The 19,008-nt window shown below is 26.5% G+C and overlaps 1 protein-coding gene across 4 annotated transcripts in view; it reads left to right on the top strand.

The window, feature by feature from the left end:
• The window catches only part of LOC135927903 (uncharacterized), a 44,089-nt gene extending 34,524 nt beyond the window's left edge, over positions 1-9,565 (top strand). The window contains exon 15 of one of the 4 annotated variants that reach the window (XM_065464150.1): positions 9,354-9,565. In XM_065464150.1, the coding sequence (XP_065320222.1) occupies positions 9,354-9,423 (70 nt within the window). In that variant the 3' untranslated portion in view covers positions 9,424-9,565. Of the gene's footprint in view, positions 1-227; positions 302-9,353 lie in introns of those variants that run through there. The other 3 variants (XM_065464151.1, XM_065464148.1, XM_065464149.1) reach the window with 3 other exon arrangements.
• The last annotated feature ends 9,443 nt before the right edge of the window (positions 9,566-19,008 follow it).

Genomic DNA, 19,008 nt, shown 5'->3' with positions numbered 1-19,008 from the left:
TTTTGAAATTGAAGTTTATATTTTCAATTTGTATTATAAACCTAAATCATCTGGTGTAAATTATTTAAAATGGATATTTTTGTAACAAAAATACAAATTTTCCATTTCCAAAATTTGAAAATATAAACAAAAGGTGACTACAAATTTATTTGTTCAAGCTAAAAAAAATAAATCTAGTAGCTATAACCTCAAAAACACCTTTTCTAATAGTATTTTTATTTTGTAAGAATGTTCATGCCAACAGTTTTAAAGAGATGGATCATAATAATTTTGGTATAGGGGAGACTACATCCAAAAAGACCAATTCAATTCAAGTTAAATTGATTAATAATATTGCACATGCTAATATTTCCCAGAAACTGGCTGAAAAAGTTATTATCGATTTATAATTGATATAGCCAATGTCATTGGTTAATAATCCAGCATTTACCAATATGATTAAAACTCTATCTACTGGTACAACAATTTTTTGTCGTCAGACACTAGTGATTGAGTAGCACACAAAGATGCTTTAGTAAGAACCATAAAAACACCCTCCACTGATAATTTTTCGAAATAAAGGATAGTAATATAATATAAAATCCCCAATCTAAAAATACAAATGAGTATTTTTGATAATTTTTCTTATATTATAAATATTTTTATAAAATAAATACTGCCTTGCGCTCAAGTGCTAGTGTTAAGAGATTATTAGTAAGGCGAAACTTATACTTTCTGTCCTCGCTCTAGACTTGGGGATCATAGCAGGGTTGTGCATTTGACCGGTCAAATACAATTCGGTCAATTGACCGATATTTGACCTGTCAAATATGGTCAAATTCAAATAAATGTTTTTTACACCAATATTAACTTTATTTTGCATTTATATAATATTATAATAAATCTATGTATAATAATAAATATCATAATATTTTTTAATTCATTCTATAGTCAATGTTTCACCCTCCGTGGCAGAGTCTTGTTCCGATTCATATTCAATATCATTATTTTCTTTAATATTTTTAATCAATCTTAAATTATGATACACTCTTACTAATTTTCCTGCTGTAGAAGCCTTTAATCTATTTCTGTTTTTCGTGTGAATATTGCCCCAAACCGACCAATTTCTTTCAGAAGAAGAAGTCGAACTAGGAAATGTTAGTAAAATATTAGCGACTTCTCTTAATGGGCAAGGTGGGCAAAATGCATTCCACCAACTTGAGGCTGAAATTTGATTGTTTCTTATGGAAGTTACAACTTTCCACATATTATGCCTATTAAATATACCGCTTTTGCTTCTGAAATTTACTATATTACTCAAAATATTTTGATTATCACCACCTTGTAAAATACCCAATTCTTGTATTATATTACATGCTTCATCAAATTCAGTATTAGTAAGATGCTCCCCTTGATATTGGGGGTCCAATAAATAAGCAGCATTGTGAGCACATGTATTTATATCAGTTTTTCTCTTTTCAAACATAACCTTAATTTTTTTTTCTTGAGATGGAGAAAATATAGAATCATGGCATGATTGTATTATGTGTTTTTCCAAATTAAGCATCTCGTTTTTTACTTGGGCCAAAGTACATTTATCCCCTTGCACTTTCAACAATGAGGTAGCTAAAGGTTGGAGTATAGCTAAAAATTTTAAATTTTTCGTCCAAAATTCTTCGTTTAATATATTATTGGTAATTTCTATGGGACAATTATCACAAACAGCTTCTTCAACAACTGATGCTTTTAGAGCTTTCTTGCATATTTGAATTTGCTCCATACATTTTATTGACGATGCCCATCTTGTTTGGCTAATTGTACTTAATGTAGATGGTATGCCATGAAGATTCTTATTACGGGAAAATACTGCAGCTGGTATGTGTTTATTCTTAAAAAATTTAACAATTTTTTTAATTATTAAAATATGGTCACTGAAGGCGTCCAATCGTTCAAAATCGTGAAAGAATAACTGCAATGTATGCGCTGCACAACCATAACATTGTATATGATTATAAATAGATTCAGATTTTAGAATTCTCCAGGCTGCTTTCATGTTAGCGGCATTATCAGTAACTAAAGAATATACTTTTACCGGATTCAATTCATGAATTACATTTTTAAATTCCTGGGCAATATAATCTGCCGTATGGCGATTTTCCTCAGTATTTAGAAATTTGTAGAACACTGGAACAGGCGTCATCACCATAAAATTAATAATACTCTCGTTTCTAATGTTGCTCCAGCCATCTGATACAATTGATAAGTAAGGAGCTTTATCTATTATATCTGCAACTCTCACCTCCATATCACCTGACGCTTTGTCTAGAAGATATCCAGCCAGCTGCCTTCTCCTGGGTAATGTGTAAATAGGACGTATTTTTTTAAAAAATTCTTGGATGTAGGGATTTTCAGTGATGTGGAAAGGTAAATTGCTCGCATATACAGCCTTTGCAAACAATTGATCCAGCTCATTTTTTTCTTTGGGATTAATTCTATCTATGAAACCGGTTATACAAGATTGAGATTTATATTTAATTGCCTTGCTTGTAGATTGATTAGAAATAAGGGAATCAAATTCTCCTGAGTCACAAGACAAAATATTGTTCATTTGATAATCATTCTCACTAATTTCACCCAATTCTTCATTAGAGTTAGACTTAGAAGTATTACAAATTACATTTGTGATATTTTTTGTAGAGGTTGATATTTTGGAATTTGAATAAAATTTTTCCTTAATTATAACAGGGCACATAGTACAGCTGCTTAATAAATGTTTGACCATTCTATCAACGTGGGTGATATAGGACATCTTGCAAAACTTGCACACCGCTTTAACTGATTTACCATCGCGTACTTCTTGAAAATGTTTCCAAACATGATGCTTTGGTTTGACCATAATCCCTAATATATTAAAATTTAACAAAAAATGATTTTGATTATTGTAAAGTTAATCAATCTTAACTATTTTATAATTATCTACCAATTATTCCAATAATTTCTTAATATTATAAATATAATATAATAAACTTTTTACCAGAATTGAATAATATTCCGTAAATCTGACCAGAACAATTAAAATGAAAATTAATTTTAAAAACCAAATATAGCAAGTGTAAGTAAAACAAATGAGAATTAATATAATTTATACTCGGCTAAATATTAAATAAAATTTAAATTTATTAAAAAATAAGAATGAAAAAATTATATTATGATTATAATAAATCGGGTATTTTTATTTTTTTTAAGAAAAATGAATTGAAAAAAATAAAGAAGGCGAGAAACGGCAATGATTAGGCAAAAAAATCTAAAAATATTACTATATTTAGAAAAATTACATATTTATATTTTAATAAAAAAATAATAAGATTGATAAACATGCTTTTAATGCATACTAGTTAATTATATCAAAATATTTATTCGCCATTAATATTTTAGAGTATTTGACCGTATTTGACCAGTCAAATACTCCTCTGGTCAATTGACCGACATGCCAACCCTGGATCATAGTATAGAAATGATTTTATTATTAAATTTTAAAGAAATAAATAAAAAATGAATATTACCATAAATAATTATTTTTATTGCATAAATCATAATCATTTTACATAAATTTTTTTATAATTAAAACTAACTATATTTGAATATATAAATGATGATTTTATTTAGTATATACTATGCAATTACATTATAAGCAAAGAATAAATCAAATTTATTTCTATAATTTTTTTTATAAAAGGTAGACAAAGCTACTTTAAAAAATGGTAGCTAATAGCGCGCCACCTTTTTAATGGGTGGCGCGCTATTTTTAAAAGTAGGGTTTAACAACTCTGCTAAAAATATACTTCTAGTAAAATACAATTGAACACATATTGAATATTTGAATAATTATTTTGCTCTCAAAAGGATTCTAATATAGTGAGGGTATACAGAACTCATAACAGATGATATCTTAAGCATATTTAAGTCAATGGTCGATACTATATAAAATTTGTTAAGAAGCCTGAAAAATATTGACAAAATAAATTAACAAAAAGTTATAAATATCAACTTGAAAATAATCTATTAATAATATTAACTTTAATCATAAAATTCTTAGATGCATTACAAAAAAATTATACAACATATCAGCAGATTGTGTCGAATAAAGGCTAGGGCACATGCTATTTGTAAAAAATAATACTAAAAAAAATAAACTATTTAGTGTATTAACTTCTTCCACTTCTGATGAAAGAATATTTCCCTCTTTTGCCGTTCAATTCATATTGATCTAGAAAAGACTGGAAAATTAATTTTTTATTTTAAATAGTTTGTTAGTTAAAGTTATAATTGAATGCATAAAAATAAATATTAATTATATAATTGAGTTGAGTTGGGTATTATTTGTTTGCTATAAAGGATCAAATAAATTGGTGAAAAGATGTAGTATTACAATAAATTTTAAACATATGAAAAATGTCAAATGATTTAGTGATAAATTTTAATAATTATTTTGAAAAATCAGTTTGATTTTTATTTTTGCACCCAGCGTAATACGGGGTTTTTAAAAATATTTTCAACTTTGGATAGGTTAAAAAAAATTATAAAATAATGGGCTAGCGCGGACTGGTAAATTTTTATTGTTTTCAGGCGAAATGAGCAGAACATACTTCAATTTATTAAAAATAATATTGCATATATATATATATGTTTGGTTAAAAAACCAAAAAAGCCAAACATGCTATTAAAATTATTTTTAAGCATTGGGCGGGCGGGTTAAACAAAATTTATAGATAAATGAGCGGTCTGACGGGTAAATTTTTTAAAAAAGCTATAAGCTTGCGGGTGGGTTAAAAAAATCAAGACAACGAGTGGGCGGGCTTTTCGCTAAAAACCCGCCCATTGCAGACCTCTAATGCATGTATTGCCTTAAAAATATTTCAGTCAATTTATATAATTTTATCGTAGTTTTAGTCTATAAATTAAAAATTATATGTTGATGGCGAAATTGCCTAAAATTTATAGGATAGATATTTTATATATTCTGGATTTTAGGCGAAATCACTTAAAACGCACTCATTAAATTATTTTGCTATTTTTTCCTTTAAGCCACTTATTTATCTAGTTTTTTTAATTTGAAAAATCTATTTTTCCAGATAAATATTTCAGCATTTGTAAAATATCTACCTTAGAAATTTCAGACAATTCTATAAGATACACATTTCCATCTTACAAACATTCCCGGTAACAAATGATTAAACTATTTATCTGAATTTTATTTTCAATTTAATATTATTTAGCCAATAGTTTATCACAAAATAATTTTATTTTATGCATTGTAATATTTTATTTATTAAGGTTTGAATTTATTTTAAAAATGAAACCTAAGTTCGCAATAAAATCTTTTAAAAAAAGTGATAGATAATTTAAAAATACTATTTGAAACTAATCTAACGATTCATTTTTGAATAATAGTGTCATTAAGCCAAGTTGAGTCAAATGTAATTGTTTTTTGGAAGATTTAATTTTAAAAATCCAGCCCTGCTAAATAGGTCTATTCAAAAACGAATTCGAATCGAATAGTGCCTTATTCGATTCGTTTACTATTTGTATTTGAATAACTGGAATTAATTTTCGTGATAAAATAAACCATCCTCAAATATTTTGAAAGTTTTTGTTGCAAATTAAACAAACAGAAAAAATTATTATAATAATCGGTTGATAATAAAATTTGTAATCAATAATCTGATATTAAAAAATATGTGATCAAGTTATAAACTAAATTAAAATGTATATTATTTATTTATAATTCTAAGAAAATTTTTAAAGCAGAGTTTTTATATTTTTTTCCTTGTATGACAATTTTTTGACAACAAATTAGTTCCAACTGAGAAATGCCTTTCACGAGCACTTGATGTTCCTTGTATAGAAAGGTAATCACTTGCTAATTTCGAGAGTATGGGAATTATGCATTTGCCTTCCACCACATTCACGGGTCAGTATTACTCTTGGTTGGCTCACTCAGATAAAATTTATTTCACACCGTTGAATTTTATTTTGTTTAAAAACGATGTCTAGTCTGCTTTATCGAATTTCATCCTTATTGTTTGACAATTATAATTATCAGCTTATAAAATCAAATCATATTTATTTAAATGGGCATAATTTAAATACCTGTATAGCTGTTATAAATCTCTTTAAATTTGTCCGTTAACTTGGATATATTAATATCATAATCAGCAAATATTAATTTAAAATATTCCACTTTAAGTCTGGGATCTAATATTGTGGTTATTATTGCATCATCATTAATTAAATTATAATAGTCCAATAATGTATCATATGCTGCTTTAAAACCATTGTTAGATTTATGTAAATCAGGCTTTCCATTTTTTTAGGTGTTCAAGAATTAAAATATAATAAGGTATGACCAAATTATAAGTAAGATAATTCTCTCCACATACCATATTTGTAGTTAAAGGCAGGATAGCTTTCATTTTTATAAGATCCTCCCATTTCTCCTATCATTCCCTAATTATACATTTTAGTTTACCTCTGATATTTGTTTCTATTGAAGAATTATTAGTTATTACTTCATTGACTAATTCAGCGTCTACATGACAGGATTTTCACTGGATGCAAGCTACCCTCAAAAACCTAGGCTTACTCCCTAAAAAATTATCGACATCTTCGACGGCGATGTTTTCCCATTATTAATTACGCCTTTTTAATTATAATGGTACTCCTTTCGTAAATTTTAAAAAGAATAACAAATTATTTTAGCTCTACTTTCAACTATCAAAATATTGTGAATATAAAAGAGTTATTTTTTATATCATGAAATCAATTTAAAACCCCCTCATTTACAATGAATGCATTATTATAGCATTAATAGGTGACTTGATATTTTAAACCCTGGGTTAATCGTTTATTATACAGGTTGTTGATTAAATTATAGTATTTATCAAGTTTTGCTAAGGCAGCTAAAGAAGCCCTCTTTAAAATAGTATTAGGAATATTATTGTAACTCAAATGCTGGAATATAAAGGGAATGATTGTTGAAACTGATGGAGTGTTTGCACATGAGGCCATCTCTGTAGCGAAATTAAATGGTTCCATAAATTCTCGATATATTTCTATATTATTCAAGACTAACGCACTAATATAATTTTCTTCATTGATATTTTGTAAATCGTATGTTAAATTCCAACGTGTTGGTATACCATTGGGTTATGAAATTTTAAGGTTGGAATTTTTTTAAGGTATTTTTTCGAGTATTTAGATTTAAAATTTTATTTAAGACTTCCAAGGCGGCCATAACAGCCAAATGTATAACATGGCAAAAGCCTTTGCACACATTATTTAAATTAAAATTATCTTTTTGATTTGAAATTTTTAGAAATACTAATTATTACTTGCATTGTCTAATATAATTTTAAAAAATCAATTTTAAATTTTACTTTTAATTCAGAATTATAAATATTAATAGAATTGTGTGCTGATTTAAAAGGAATAAAATCTAATAAATAATTATTTAATTTAAAATCATTATCAATATAATGAATTGTTGTGCCCATAAAGTGTATTTTATTTGGAGAGGACCATATGTCCATTGTTAAGGAAAATTTAGATGTAATGTTAGAAAGTACAGATTTTAGATTGTTAAAAGAACTATGATAATGTTTCATAATTTCTATTTTTAGTGTTTTTCTAGAAACTAATATTAATGAAGGGTTATAAATAATATAAAAATAAATTAAAAACACCAATATTGATATCACAGTACATAAAATTTCTTATTTGCTAAAGAAATATCGGATTTAATAAATTTAGTCAGTAAATATTCAAATAAAGTAACCCATGACCGAGAAAAAAATTTTATAGTAGCACGATATCGACGATAAAACCAAAATAATCATTAACGGTAAAACCAAATAATTATATGTATTTATCTATTTTTAATATTGGTATTGGTTAGTATTGTAAGTCAATAATATATTGGTATTGGTCCCACCCATACTGTTAGCCCAAAAAGGAACCTATGTTAAACTAATCTAAATGTCAGATGAAAAATTAATCTGACTTCTATTTTTGGATATTATTTCCTTTACCAGCTGTTCTTTTTCTGTAAATGTACTATACATATGTAATTTAAGAATATTGGAGCATTTTGATTTTACAGAACAATCAAGATCACTTATAAAATCTTTTGTATTAACAGTTTTAAAAGGTATATTATTATTTATAAATAGCTTTAACAAGTTATCTTTAAAATTAATTTTTTTAGATAAAAAAATTGATGATGTATGCTTTAAAAAAATGTCAATTTTATTACATTTTTGCTGCGATGTGAATGGAACCTATTATTATGATTAATAAGAGGGGATGTTGTTTTTGCCATAACATTTTATAATGCTTTTGCAATGATTGCAAGCAACCTTTTCACCGTATATATTGATTTGATATTGATCCCATATAATCGCTCTTTTTGTGAGGAAATGTTGTCAACTTCAACATCAAGCAGAACTATTTCATCAGAAGCATTCTCCTCTATCATAATTAGGCTAACTAACAATAATTTATTGTAGAAATATATAATATTTTTATATACATTTGGTTAGGGCAATTTTTAAATATAATTTATTATGAGATTCAAAAAATTCGTGAAATTCAAAAAATATGGCAAATAAAAAAATGTTATTGCTTCAATTTTCACATCAGAGATTTTTTAAATTTGTGCTAGTCTTTTTTATAATCACATTTGTCAGATTGGCAAGTTAACAAATAGAAATGACAAATGTTAGATTTATTAAAAACAATTTATTACTCGAATATAAAACAAATAATTTATTATTCGTATTCATTCAATTCGATTCATTTTTTTTGAATAGACCTACTGCTTAATAATGAATTTCATTATTCGAGCCTAGTCGATGGTTTAATCCAAAAAATTAGCTTGAATTGTAACTTAAAATTGTATTGTATACATATTTGAAAGTTATTTTATAAATATAATTTTATTATGAACTATCATGTTATATGAAAATTAATATATTGAATATAAAAATAGGGAATTAAATAAAAAAAATCAAAAATGTTATAAGATTGCAGCTTATTGAAAAAGTTTATTTTAAAATAGAGTCGCAATTTTTATAGAAAATGGTGATCATTTGCGCTATATATTTGAGATCAACACGGCCCGAATTAACTAGTTAAAACCTTTATACCCGTCATTTTTTAACCCTGTCCATTAAGCTATTTTTGGTGGCCCAACAAAAAATACTTATATAAATTACCTAACCCGTCGGCTCGGGCTGTATAAATAATATCTTTATATAATAAGTTAAAAGGAGCCTAAGTAACTGCTATGACATTTTATTTTACACAAAATTATTTAGGATCAATCAAAAGATCGATGACTATATCAAAACCTTAATTAAAAAAGGCGGAGCATCAAGACGGCAATAATTTTTTCTTTGGAAATTTGTTTAAAAAAATGAATTTAAGTTGATAGCAAAAATTGTTGAATTTATTAAATGTTTATATTCTCAAAAATTTTTCCATGATTTTTTGTGCGAGATATTATCCTTTATAAACTTTGATATTTACCTTTATATGGTTTTTCCCAATTTTTATAGTTACCACAGATTTGGAATTTATTAATAAATAACCCTTTTACCCGCTAAATAAGTTTTCATTGTGTTTAATTTTTATCATCTTTTATATAAATTCATAATAATAACAGCGATTAGGTTTATACAACTGACAACTAGGCCTATTCAAAAACGATTAAATAATTTTTCGATTTAAATAATAGGAATTCATATATTTTATCGGTTGATGTTAATAAGTAGAAAAACACCTAACACCAACTTAATAACAAAAGTTACCATTGTAATTCAACATTTTAAATAATAAAATAACTAAATAAATTGTAATTATTTTAAATTTGTTTTAAAAAAAGACATTTCTTTATAATCTTAATAATTATAATTTATAATACAGAATGGGCAATATTTTTAAATTTTTTTTAAAAAATGGAATATTTCTCCCCGATCAAAAAAAAATAGAATAACTGTTCTCTTTTCATTATTATTAAGTTTCACTCCCACCTTTTCGGTCCCTGCTTAAATTATTTATTGCCTTGCTTATTATGAAAAGATTAATTCGCTTAATAATCTTAATTTAAGGTCTATAATATTATAATTATCGCATTTTTAGAGGTGTATTTACGGACCCGTTTAGGAGATGAGGCCATGGCTGTAATTTCCCTTCCCAATTCATATTTTTTTTAGCAACCTTTTTCCAAAAAATATGAAATATTTTATAATGTTGTTTTAGAATATTATTAATATTATATATCGTGAAATATTTATATATAAAATATGTAATTTTAATGTAATTGTACATTTTTAATTTAAAAACTAGCCCTTATTTAATTAGTTCTTAAATAGTGGATCCAATCGAAATGCTCCATGCAAATCTCGCAATATATGAAATGAAGAAATATATTGATAATAATGAGAGTAATAAATATTCTCGTGATTTAAAAGATTCCAAAATGGTATTAACACAATTACTGCTTAACATGAACGCGGCTTTCTTATGAGTGCCATTATGACGTATTTGCTAGCAAGTCTTATAATAAACATTTCCAGTTTAATGATGATAAACGTTAACCGACCTTTTCTCAGTCAATAGAATTCATCTTATACATTAAAAATGGCAGACCGATCACAGGTCTGATAACGATAACCATAGAAATTGTTTGATAGGGATGTACCGATACCACTTTTTGGAGGCCGATCCGATATTTCCTATGGGTTCCTATCAAATTTTGGCAATATATAACCTTATTTAAAAAATAATGGCCTTATTAACCAATGGTTCCGACAAATCAGATCTGTGTCCTTCACATTACTAAATTTTATAAATATTATTCATGGAAAACTTAACTTAACATTTTTATTTTAAATCACTGTTTTTAAAAAAGGAGACATGTATTACAAAAGGACCTTGAGTTTGAAAAAAGATATGATGTGGAACTAATAAGCTAAAATATTAATTAAAAAGATGCACCCATTTTTTAATATTGACCAGATCACATACATTTTTTAAATCGGTCGATATTTTTCACACGACTAAACGGATCGGGCGGGGTTCAGACCCGGGGGGGGGGCATTATTACGTTGTGTTTGGAAGGATACATATATTAAGCTATAGGGGTGTACCGATACTACTTTTTGGAGGCCGATCCGATACAATATTCCCGATATTAAATTGATATCGGCCGATTACCGACCCGATATCATATCTAATTTTGTATTCTGTAAAGATACCAATGGTTTTAATTTTTAATACACTTTTTATTCGTATAAAACATCTATACTAACCATAACTTATATTATTTAAATATATTATAATGATCAGTTATAGTTTATATACAATTCAATTGCAATTCTAAAAGTATATAAAATATTTTTATTGTTAAATTACTTTTATATAATAAGTAATAACATTAATCTATATACATAATAAGTAATAAACAAATATATTATGAAATTTGAAATAAATATTTATAATAATATTTAACATTAATATATCGAAGATTTATTTTTAGAAATACCAAAATTTCCAATTTGTCAGAGGTCAGCCATCAATATCACCAGCTTCACTAAAAACAGATTCTGAAGTGATTATCGCACACTTTTATAAACAGAATGCGCAAAAAAAATAACAATATGGCAGATTGTTTATTAATTAATTATTATTATTAAAAAAATAAACATAAAAATGGATTTCGATTTTATTTATAAAAATAAATGATTTTAGATCTAACTTTTTTAAAAAAATTTATAACATTTTATTTTTGTTAAAAACGCCATTTTTTATCTGATCGGATCGGAAAATTTTATAATATTGGCTGATAAACGTTTTAAAATGGATGAAATATCGGCCCGATCCGAAAAAAAATATCGTTACATCCCTAATGTTCGATTAAGATTATTAATAATAGTGAACAACAGCCAGGGTATATATTGAAAATCCTTTATTATATTATTTAAAACAAATAACGTTGTTATTTTTCCATTTCTTCCGATTTGTCTAATTTCAAAAAATTATCTTATTTTTTATACAATATACAACTGGCAATATATGCTTCTATGTAAACCAAAAAAAAATTTCTTGCCTGCCTCTACTTATTTTTTTAGAGTAAATTTTAAGCTACAGGAAATAAACTGGTCCCGAATTAAAAAAATTATATAAAAGTTCCAAAAAATAAATTCCCATTTTTAATAATGGAACCTCTTTCACGTTCATTTTATTTATAAATTATGCTTAAATATATTTATATTCTCACCAACGTGTAAATCATTTGGTATATAAGTAAGCTTACATTATATTTTTATATTTGGTCACTTATTCATTTAAACATGTAAAGGAGACCAAATTGGGTACTTTTTGTTCAAAAATAGTTTCATACTATTATAACAATATGAATAATTTGAACATATTCTTGATCTAAATCAGGGATGTGAACCTGGACCCTGAACCCTCGTATTTTGGTTGAACCCGGACCCTTTTTAAAAGTGGAGGGTCCAAGGGTTCTAGGTGTCATAAAAAATAATATAATTTTTTTAAATTTTATTAACTTTTTGTGGAATCATTTATTTTATCTTCACCTTTTTCTTTCAATTTTCTTCCTGGACTTCCATTTTATTTAGAGATTGATATCATAAATTATTTTCCACTGTAATAATATTTTATTATGTAAATTTATTAATATGCTATGTTATAGAAATACGTTGATTATTTTGAAAGTGAATTATTTTGTAGTACAAGTAATAATATTTTAATTTAAATGATAATGCACAATACGTTGGTCCTCAATTTGTATGATGCTAACGATTATTAAGTTTGAAAGATTTCTGTAATAATTTTATTATAGGAGCATGTGAAGTCATTTTGTCGGAAAATGAGGTGCCAAATAAAGGACCTTACTAGTGTAGTTCCTTTAAAAATAACAATATTAAGATTACAATCAGAACAATTATGTTTATTTGATTTTAAGACATATGGATTAGATGCCGATTAGATTTAGAAAAATTTACAGTCCTTTTTATACGAAAAATTAGAAAACATGAAAATTCGAGAGCAACAATATTTGCAAAATAGTGTTGTATACATTCTATATATTTAGACCCTCGATATCAAGTTTTATTGAGTATTGAGCAAAAACAAATGGCTAAAGACCATCTTAAGGATTTATGGCATAAGCAAAACTCCATTATTTACAATATATTGGAGGCTACGACAATACCTATTGGTTGTAGTGATAATAATAATGATTGGAACATTAAGATCTTTAAATTTTACTTTTAGATAGAGAAAAAAAATCAAATTATCATCAGATAGAAAGGAGGATCAAAAAATGCCTATTGCATCTTTAATAGTAAAGTTCTCAGAAGTTAGGAAAATAAATATGGATATAAATATTTTAAAATTCTGGGAAGAAAATTCTTCAATATATCCAGAATTATATAACTTATCTAGAATCTTCATGGCTGTACCGTCAACATAAGTACGATAATTTTATAAATATAACTATCTATTTTAGGTAAGGGTAGAACGTGAATTTTCATCTTTAAAATATATATTTTCTACTTTACGTGGAAATCTCAAGGATGATATTTTAGAAGATATTATGATTGTGCGAGAATAAAATTTTAAAATCATTTGTAAATTATGAATATGTATATATTGAATAATAACACTGTGTGACAAATTTCGACTTGATTTTATGGGAGAAAATAAAATACATATGTTTTAAGACAGTTTTTTATGCATATTCTAAATCCGCTGTCAGTTTTTTTCTAGCACGACAGGTTTTTTATTTATTTTAGGTTAAAGTGGCCAAAAGGGTCATTTTTAGCACTTTTTGAAGGTTTATAACTTCGGTTCTAATGATCCCTACAAATAAAAAAATATCTTAATTTTTGCAGCAAACCTTCCTTATTATTATTATACATTTTTTTTTATAAAATCCTTACTCAATTTTTAAACAACCTATATTTTTTAAATTTTCCTTTATTTATAAAATCTTTTTTAATATAGCTTACATTTAATATATTTATTTATTGTGGCTTTCATTCTCTTCGCTACACTGCACACGGTACGATTCCCAAACAATTTATTTTAAATGAAATAGTTATATTTCTCATATTTAAATAAATATATTATGCTAAGCTAACCTATCTCATATTTTACTTTCGTCAGGATTGCGATCATTTTGAGATCGCAGCATATCTTAAATTCGTAAATGGAATAATTTATTTTTGACAATAAATATTTCATATGATTCATTTAACTGGTTGGAATAGGCGATGGGAATTGATGGCTTAGAATTTCCGTTATGAAACAAAACTGCTTTCAAGCTGTTTTTGCTTGAATCGATGAACAAGCGCCATTCATCGGGCACCAATTCAATATTAAGTTGTAAAAAAAGTGGACCTAGAGTTGGAATAGTATAAAAAATTTTCGTAAGAAGATATTTTAAACGATGCTCCACGGAATCGGTATGAAGTTCGAACTCCATTTTTTAAATTTTTAAATCATTAAGCCTTGAGGCTAAAAATTCGGACTTTCTTTTTGAAAGTTGTAAATTTTTGGTTGTCATTTAGTTGCTCTTGTGACATAAATGGCGAATCCTCTTCGGGATGATACTCAAGATTAATATTGTCATTGTCCTGGCAACGTAATTTTTCCAGCTACGAACTATTAAAAAAAGGAACTGTTGTATGCATATTATATTTTACCGGATAAACAACAGACGAAATTTCAGGATAACAAATTTTCTTCTTATTATTTTTGTTAAACCCAATTGCACTAATGGAGCAAAAATAACAATCCCACGATTTCTTGCTACCTGCCAAAATGCAGGTTTCGAATAAGCAAATATGACCGTTTTTTATTTACCCATGAATGAAAAGAATTATAACATGTTTAAATATATAATTAGGGGCAATTGGTTTATCCAAATTGCAGAGTGGAATATTGTAATAAATTTCATAAATCCTTTGAATGATTGGAGAAATTGGACATTTTTGTGCGGGCAATATATAGCCCGCACAGATGTAACAAAATTTAGAGACACACTTTAAACAAGGGGACCTCGGCATTAATTTTTTGTAGAATATTATATAAGGAGGGAATTTGAACAATATTTAAAATCCAATTTAAAAAAAAAATTAATGAAAAAAATTAAATGTTTATGAAAAATTAAGCGCGAAAAAAAAAATTTCTTCTCCTTTCTTCCTACTTGTTATTTGGTATTATTATTTATTGCCCATACTACGGGTTCAAGGTACTCCATTGGAAAATCATATATTTTGATATAAATTGATTAAAAAAACAAATATTATTAAATACATATAAAAAAGATAAATATTAATAAAAAATATGAAAAAATTACCAATTATTGCATTTTAAATGAATTTTGCTTCAAAAATGCTCAATTCAAAAAGATTACAAATTAAAAAAGTGGGTACATATATCTGATTTTGGTATAAATTGATCATAAATACATAAAATATTACTAGATACAACTAAAAAAGATAAATATTACCTTAATTTTGCTTTAAAAATGCTTTATGCAGAGAAAATTTAATAAAAGTGTACAAATTAAAAAGTTCGAAAATATCTGTACCGACTTTTTTAATTTATAGATTTTTGTTGAATTTTCATGGCATAGAGTACTTTTGAAACATAATTAGAATTAATATATAATCTTGAGCATATTTGAAGCAAAATTATATAAAATTTATCTTCTAAAGTTAATAATTTTGATAGTAATTTAAGAAAACTTAAGACTCCCAAAACGAAATTCTTTACCATTTTTCTCAAAAACCAATCGATAAAAATTAGTAAATTTATAAAGAAATATAAGTTTAACACTATCACCAATTTTCAGGGATTTTTATTCGATACTTTTTAAAATATATCCATATAAAGACCTAAATTTTACAATTTCGAAAAGTTGTCTTTATACGGTAATATTTATAAAACTTGACGTGTAGGGAAAATTTGGAAAACCGATTCGAACTCAGCTTCAAATTCTGCACCAAAACTTGTTTTTATTTTCTTCTTCCATTTTTCTTGTCACACAGTGTAATAAATGATGAAAAAAATCCTATTTTGAATCATTATTTTTATGTTCTCTGAACCCGAACCATGGACCCGGGTCCTTTTAAATTTTATTCCTGTACCCGGACCTGGACCCTTTTTTTGTCGAAGGGTTCACATCCCTGATCTAAATCCTCAAAGTATAAGCTATTTTATATATTTTTTTAAACATTAATGTTTTAAAAAATTGGTTTGAATTTTGTTTTAACCGACATACGCGATTAGTTGAACGCATAAATGAGTCTAAAAAAAATAATTTTTTTAAATATTGTTAATATGTCAGCTATCTACATATTGTCATTTGTGACCCTAGACTATCTCGTGGTTTCGTGTTTTCTTATTTTTTTATTAAAAATAAATCCCTGCTTAAAAATGGCTAATACCCGCCATAATTCACCTCAGGTCTTCACATTTACTTTATTTATAGGATATTAAATTTCCATAAATATTTTTATACATGATAAAATTAAGAATACTTTATCATTAATAATTAATATTTAGCCTGTGTAACCTTTATAAAAAAATTATTTAGTTAAAATGTAAAAAAATTGAAAGGTTGCTTTTGACTTGTTAAAATTTAAATTTGCATTTAAAAATTTTTATGAACATATTTCTACAAAGCATTTTTAGAACCAATGAAGTATCTTATTAAAATATATTTATGGTGTTTATAAGTTATAAAATTATTTGAAAACCCCTATCTTCCCTACGTTTTTAAAAAAATAATATCTTCTCTATTCTTAAGGATCATGCTTTTTATGAAGCATGCCAATAGTCCCCCCATCCCTGAAAAATATCCCCATCCATTTGACTTCTGATTATTTTGTATAACTCACGAAAGGACGATACATATATTTTTTTATTTTTTTTAAATAATATTTTTACTTCTTATAGATCTTACTTTTTTGAACTTGCCAATTGGTCTCTCTGAACAATATCCCTCACTATTCGTGATTCACTTCTGATATTTTACATAACTCAAAAGACAATACGTAATGCGCTATTTTTAAGTAATATCGTATATCTATTCCAATGACATATAATTATGTCATTGATCTATTATTAAGACAATACGTAATGCGTTATTTTTAAGTAATATCGTATATCTATTCCAATGACATATAATTATGTCATTGTATTCTTAAGGATCCTACTTTTTAAAGCTTGCCAATTGGTTTCAGGGAAGAATATCCCCCACTATTCATGATTTGCTTCTGTATATTTTGCACAACTGAGGAAAGGACAATATATAGATATTTTTATTTATAAAAAATTCTTAAGACTCCTACCTTTTTTTGAAGCTTACCATTTCATTTTGCCAAACAATATTCCCTTACACAAAAAATATACATTTTACGCTATTTTAATTTAAATGAGATTTTATTTGGATTGAAAATTTTTGAAGCTTGCCAATTAATTTTTTCAACATTATTCCTCTCTTTGAAAATTGCCAATTGGTCTCCCCGAACAAAATTCCCTTCTATTCATGCTTTATGTCTGATTATTTTTGCATAAATCACAAATGGATGATATATTTATGAGTTGTTAGGGTCGATTTTTAAAACGGTCCGATTAAGATTTTAGGCAAAATAATATTGTGAATTCAAGATTTGGTAAATAGAGGTCTAAATCTTTCTGCCATCTATGAGAAAAATATCCAGGCTTAAATAATATTATTTTGGCTATAATTTTAATCATTTTTAAAAGTCGACACAAATCTGACCGTTTAACAACATAATAGTAGGTAATTTTCATTCTTTTAATAATATTTTATATCAATTCATAAGGAACCTTTCTTATATAAAGCTTCATGATATGCTTATTTATTTGTAAAATATATGTATAATTTTTCATTTTTTTCTGCATTATTTCAGTCATACTGAAAATGCATATATTCATTCTATGTGGATACATATATTGATAATATTTTTTCGATTTGCCTCTGCAGTCCCATACCTATATTATGGTTTTTTAACTCTGATTCGTCCTCCTGATTTGTGACCCATCACAATTTCATCGTTATTTATGATTTATCATTTTTATGTTCCCTGTAATGATGCAAAATCGCTTCATTTGAGATGATTTTTAAAAACGGCTAACTCAATATTTTATCACGAAAAATATTACGAAAGCCTGATTTTGTTTATAGATGGTAATTTAGACATTTGTGAAATCTCGAGATTTAGTTAATGTTTTACTGCCTAAAAATATTGAGTTAGCCGTTTTAAAAACTCAGCTCAAATGACGCGATTTTGCATCACTATTTTCCAACCCCCCTCCCCGACTAAAGGCCTGGCTAGAGCAAAGCCTTAATTCTATTTATTGTTCCTAATCTTTATAAGGCAATAATTCTCAGCATGGGACATAAAAATAGAACGGGGTAATTTTTCTTCAAGATAACAATTTACAATATTTAACATTGAAACAGGCCTGATTCTATGCCTCTTTAGGGGGTGTCTATCCCCCTCCAAAAAATTTAAACTGCCCCCCCCCCTCCCCTAAATATTTTATATTTTTTGATAAATAGGAGAGAAATAACTATTGTTCAAACACCATCAGTTTAAATATAACTATTCATTATGCTAAAATATCTAATAGCGCCAACGCACCTCATATTGTAATGAGGAAGGGAAATGTTAATTTGGTGGAAGAATGAAAATGATCAATATGTCTAGATTCAGAATAGGAAAAATGAGGCTGAGCTTGCAAAATCAAAATGGATCGATTAGATTTTTAAGGCATTCTTATTGCAAATATTTTACAACTGATTTAAATCAGGTTCACCAAATAGGCCAACATCTAGTGGTGTTATAAAGCCCGATTCGGGTCCATAAACCGGCTAATCAAAATTATAACCAAAATAATATTATG

The sequence above is a fragment of the Gordionus sp. m RMFG-2023 genome, chromosome 4 (assembly GCF_954871325.1).
Source record: "Gordionus sp. m RMFG-2023 chromosome 4, tfGorSpeb1-WG-v2, whole genome shotgun sequence".
Taxonomy (NCBI): domain Eukaryota; kingdom Metazoa; phylum Nematomorpha; class Gordioida; order Chordodea; family Parachordodidae; genus Gordionus; species Gordionus sp. m RMFG-2023.
The sequence above is the reverse complement of the archived record's forward strand: the minus strand, read 5'-3'. Positions and strand labels throughout refer to the sequence as shown.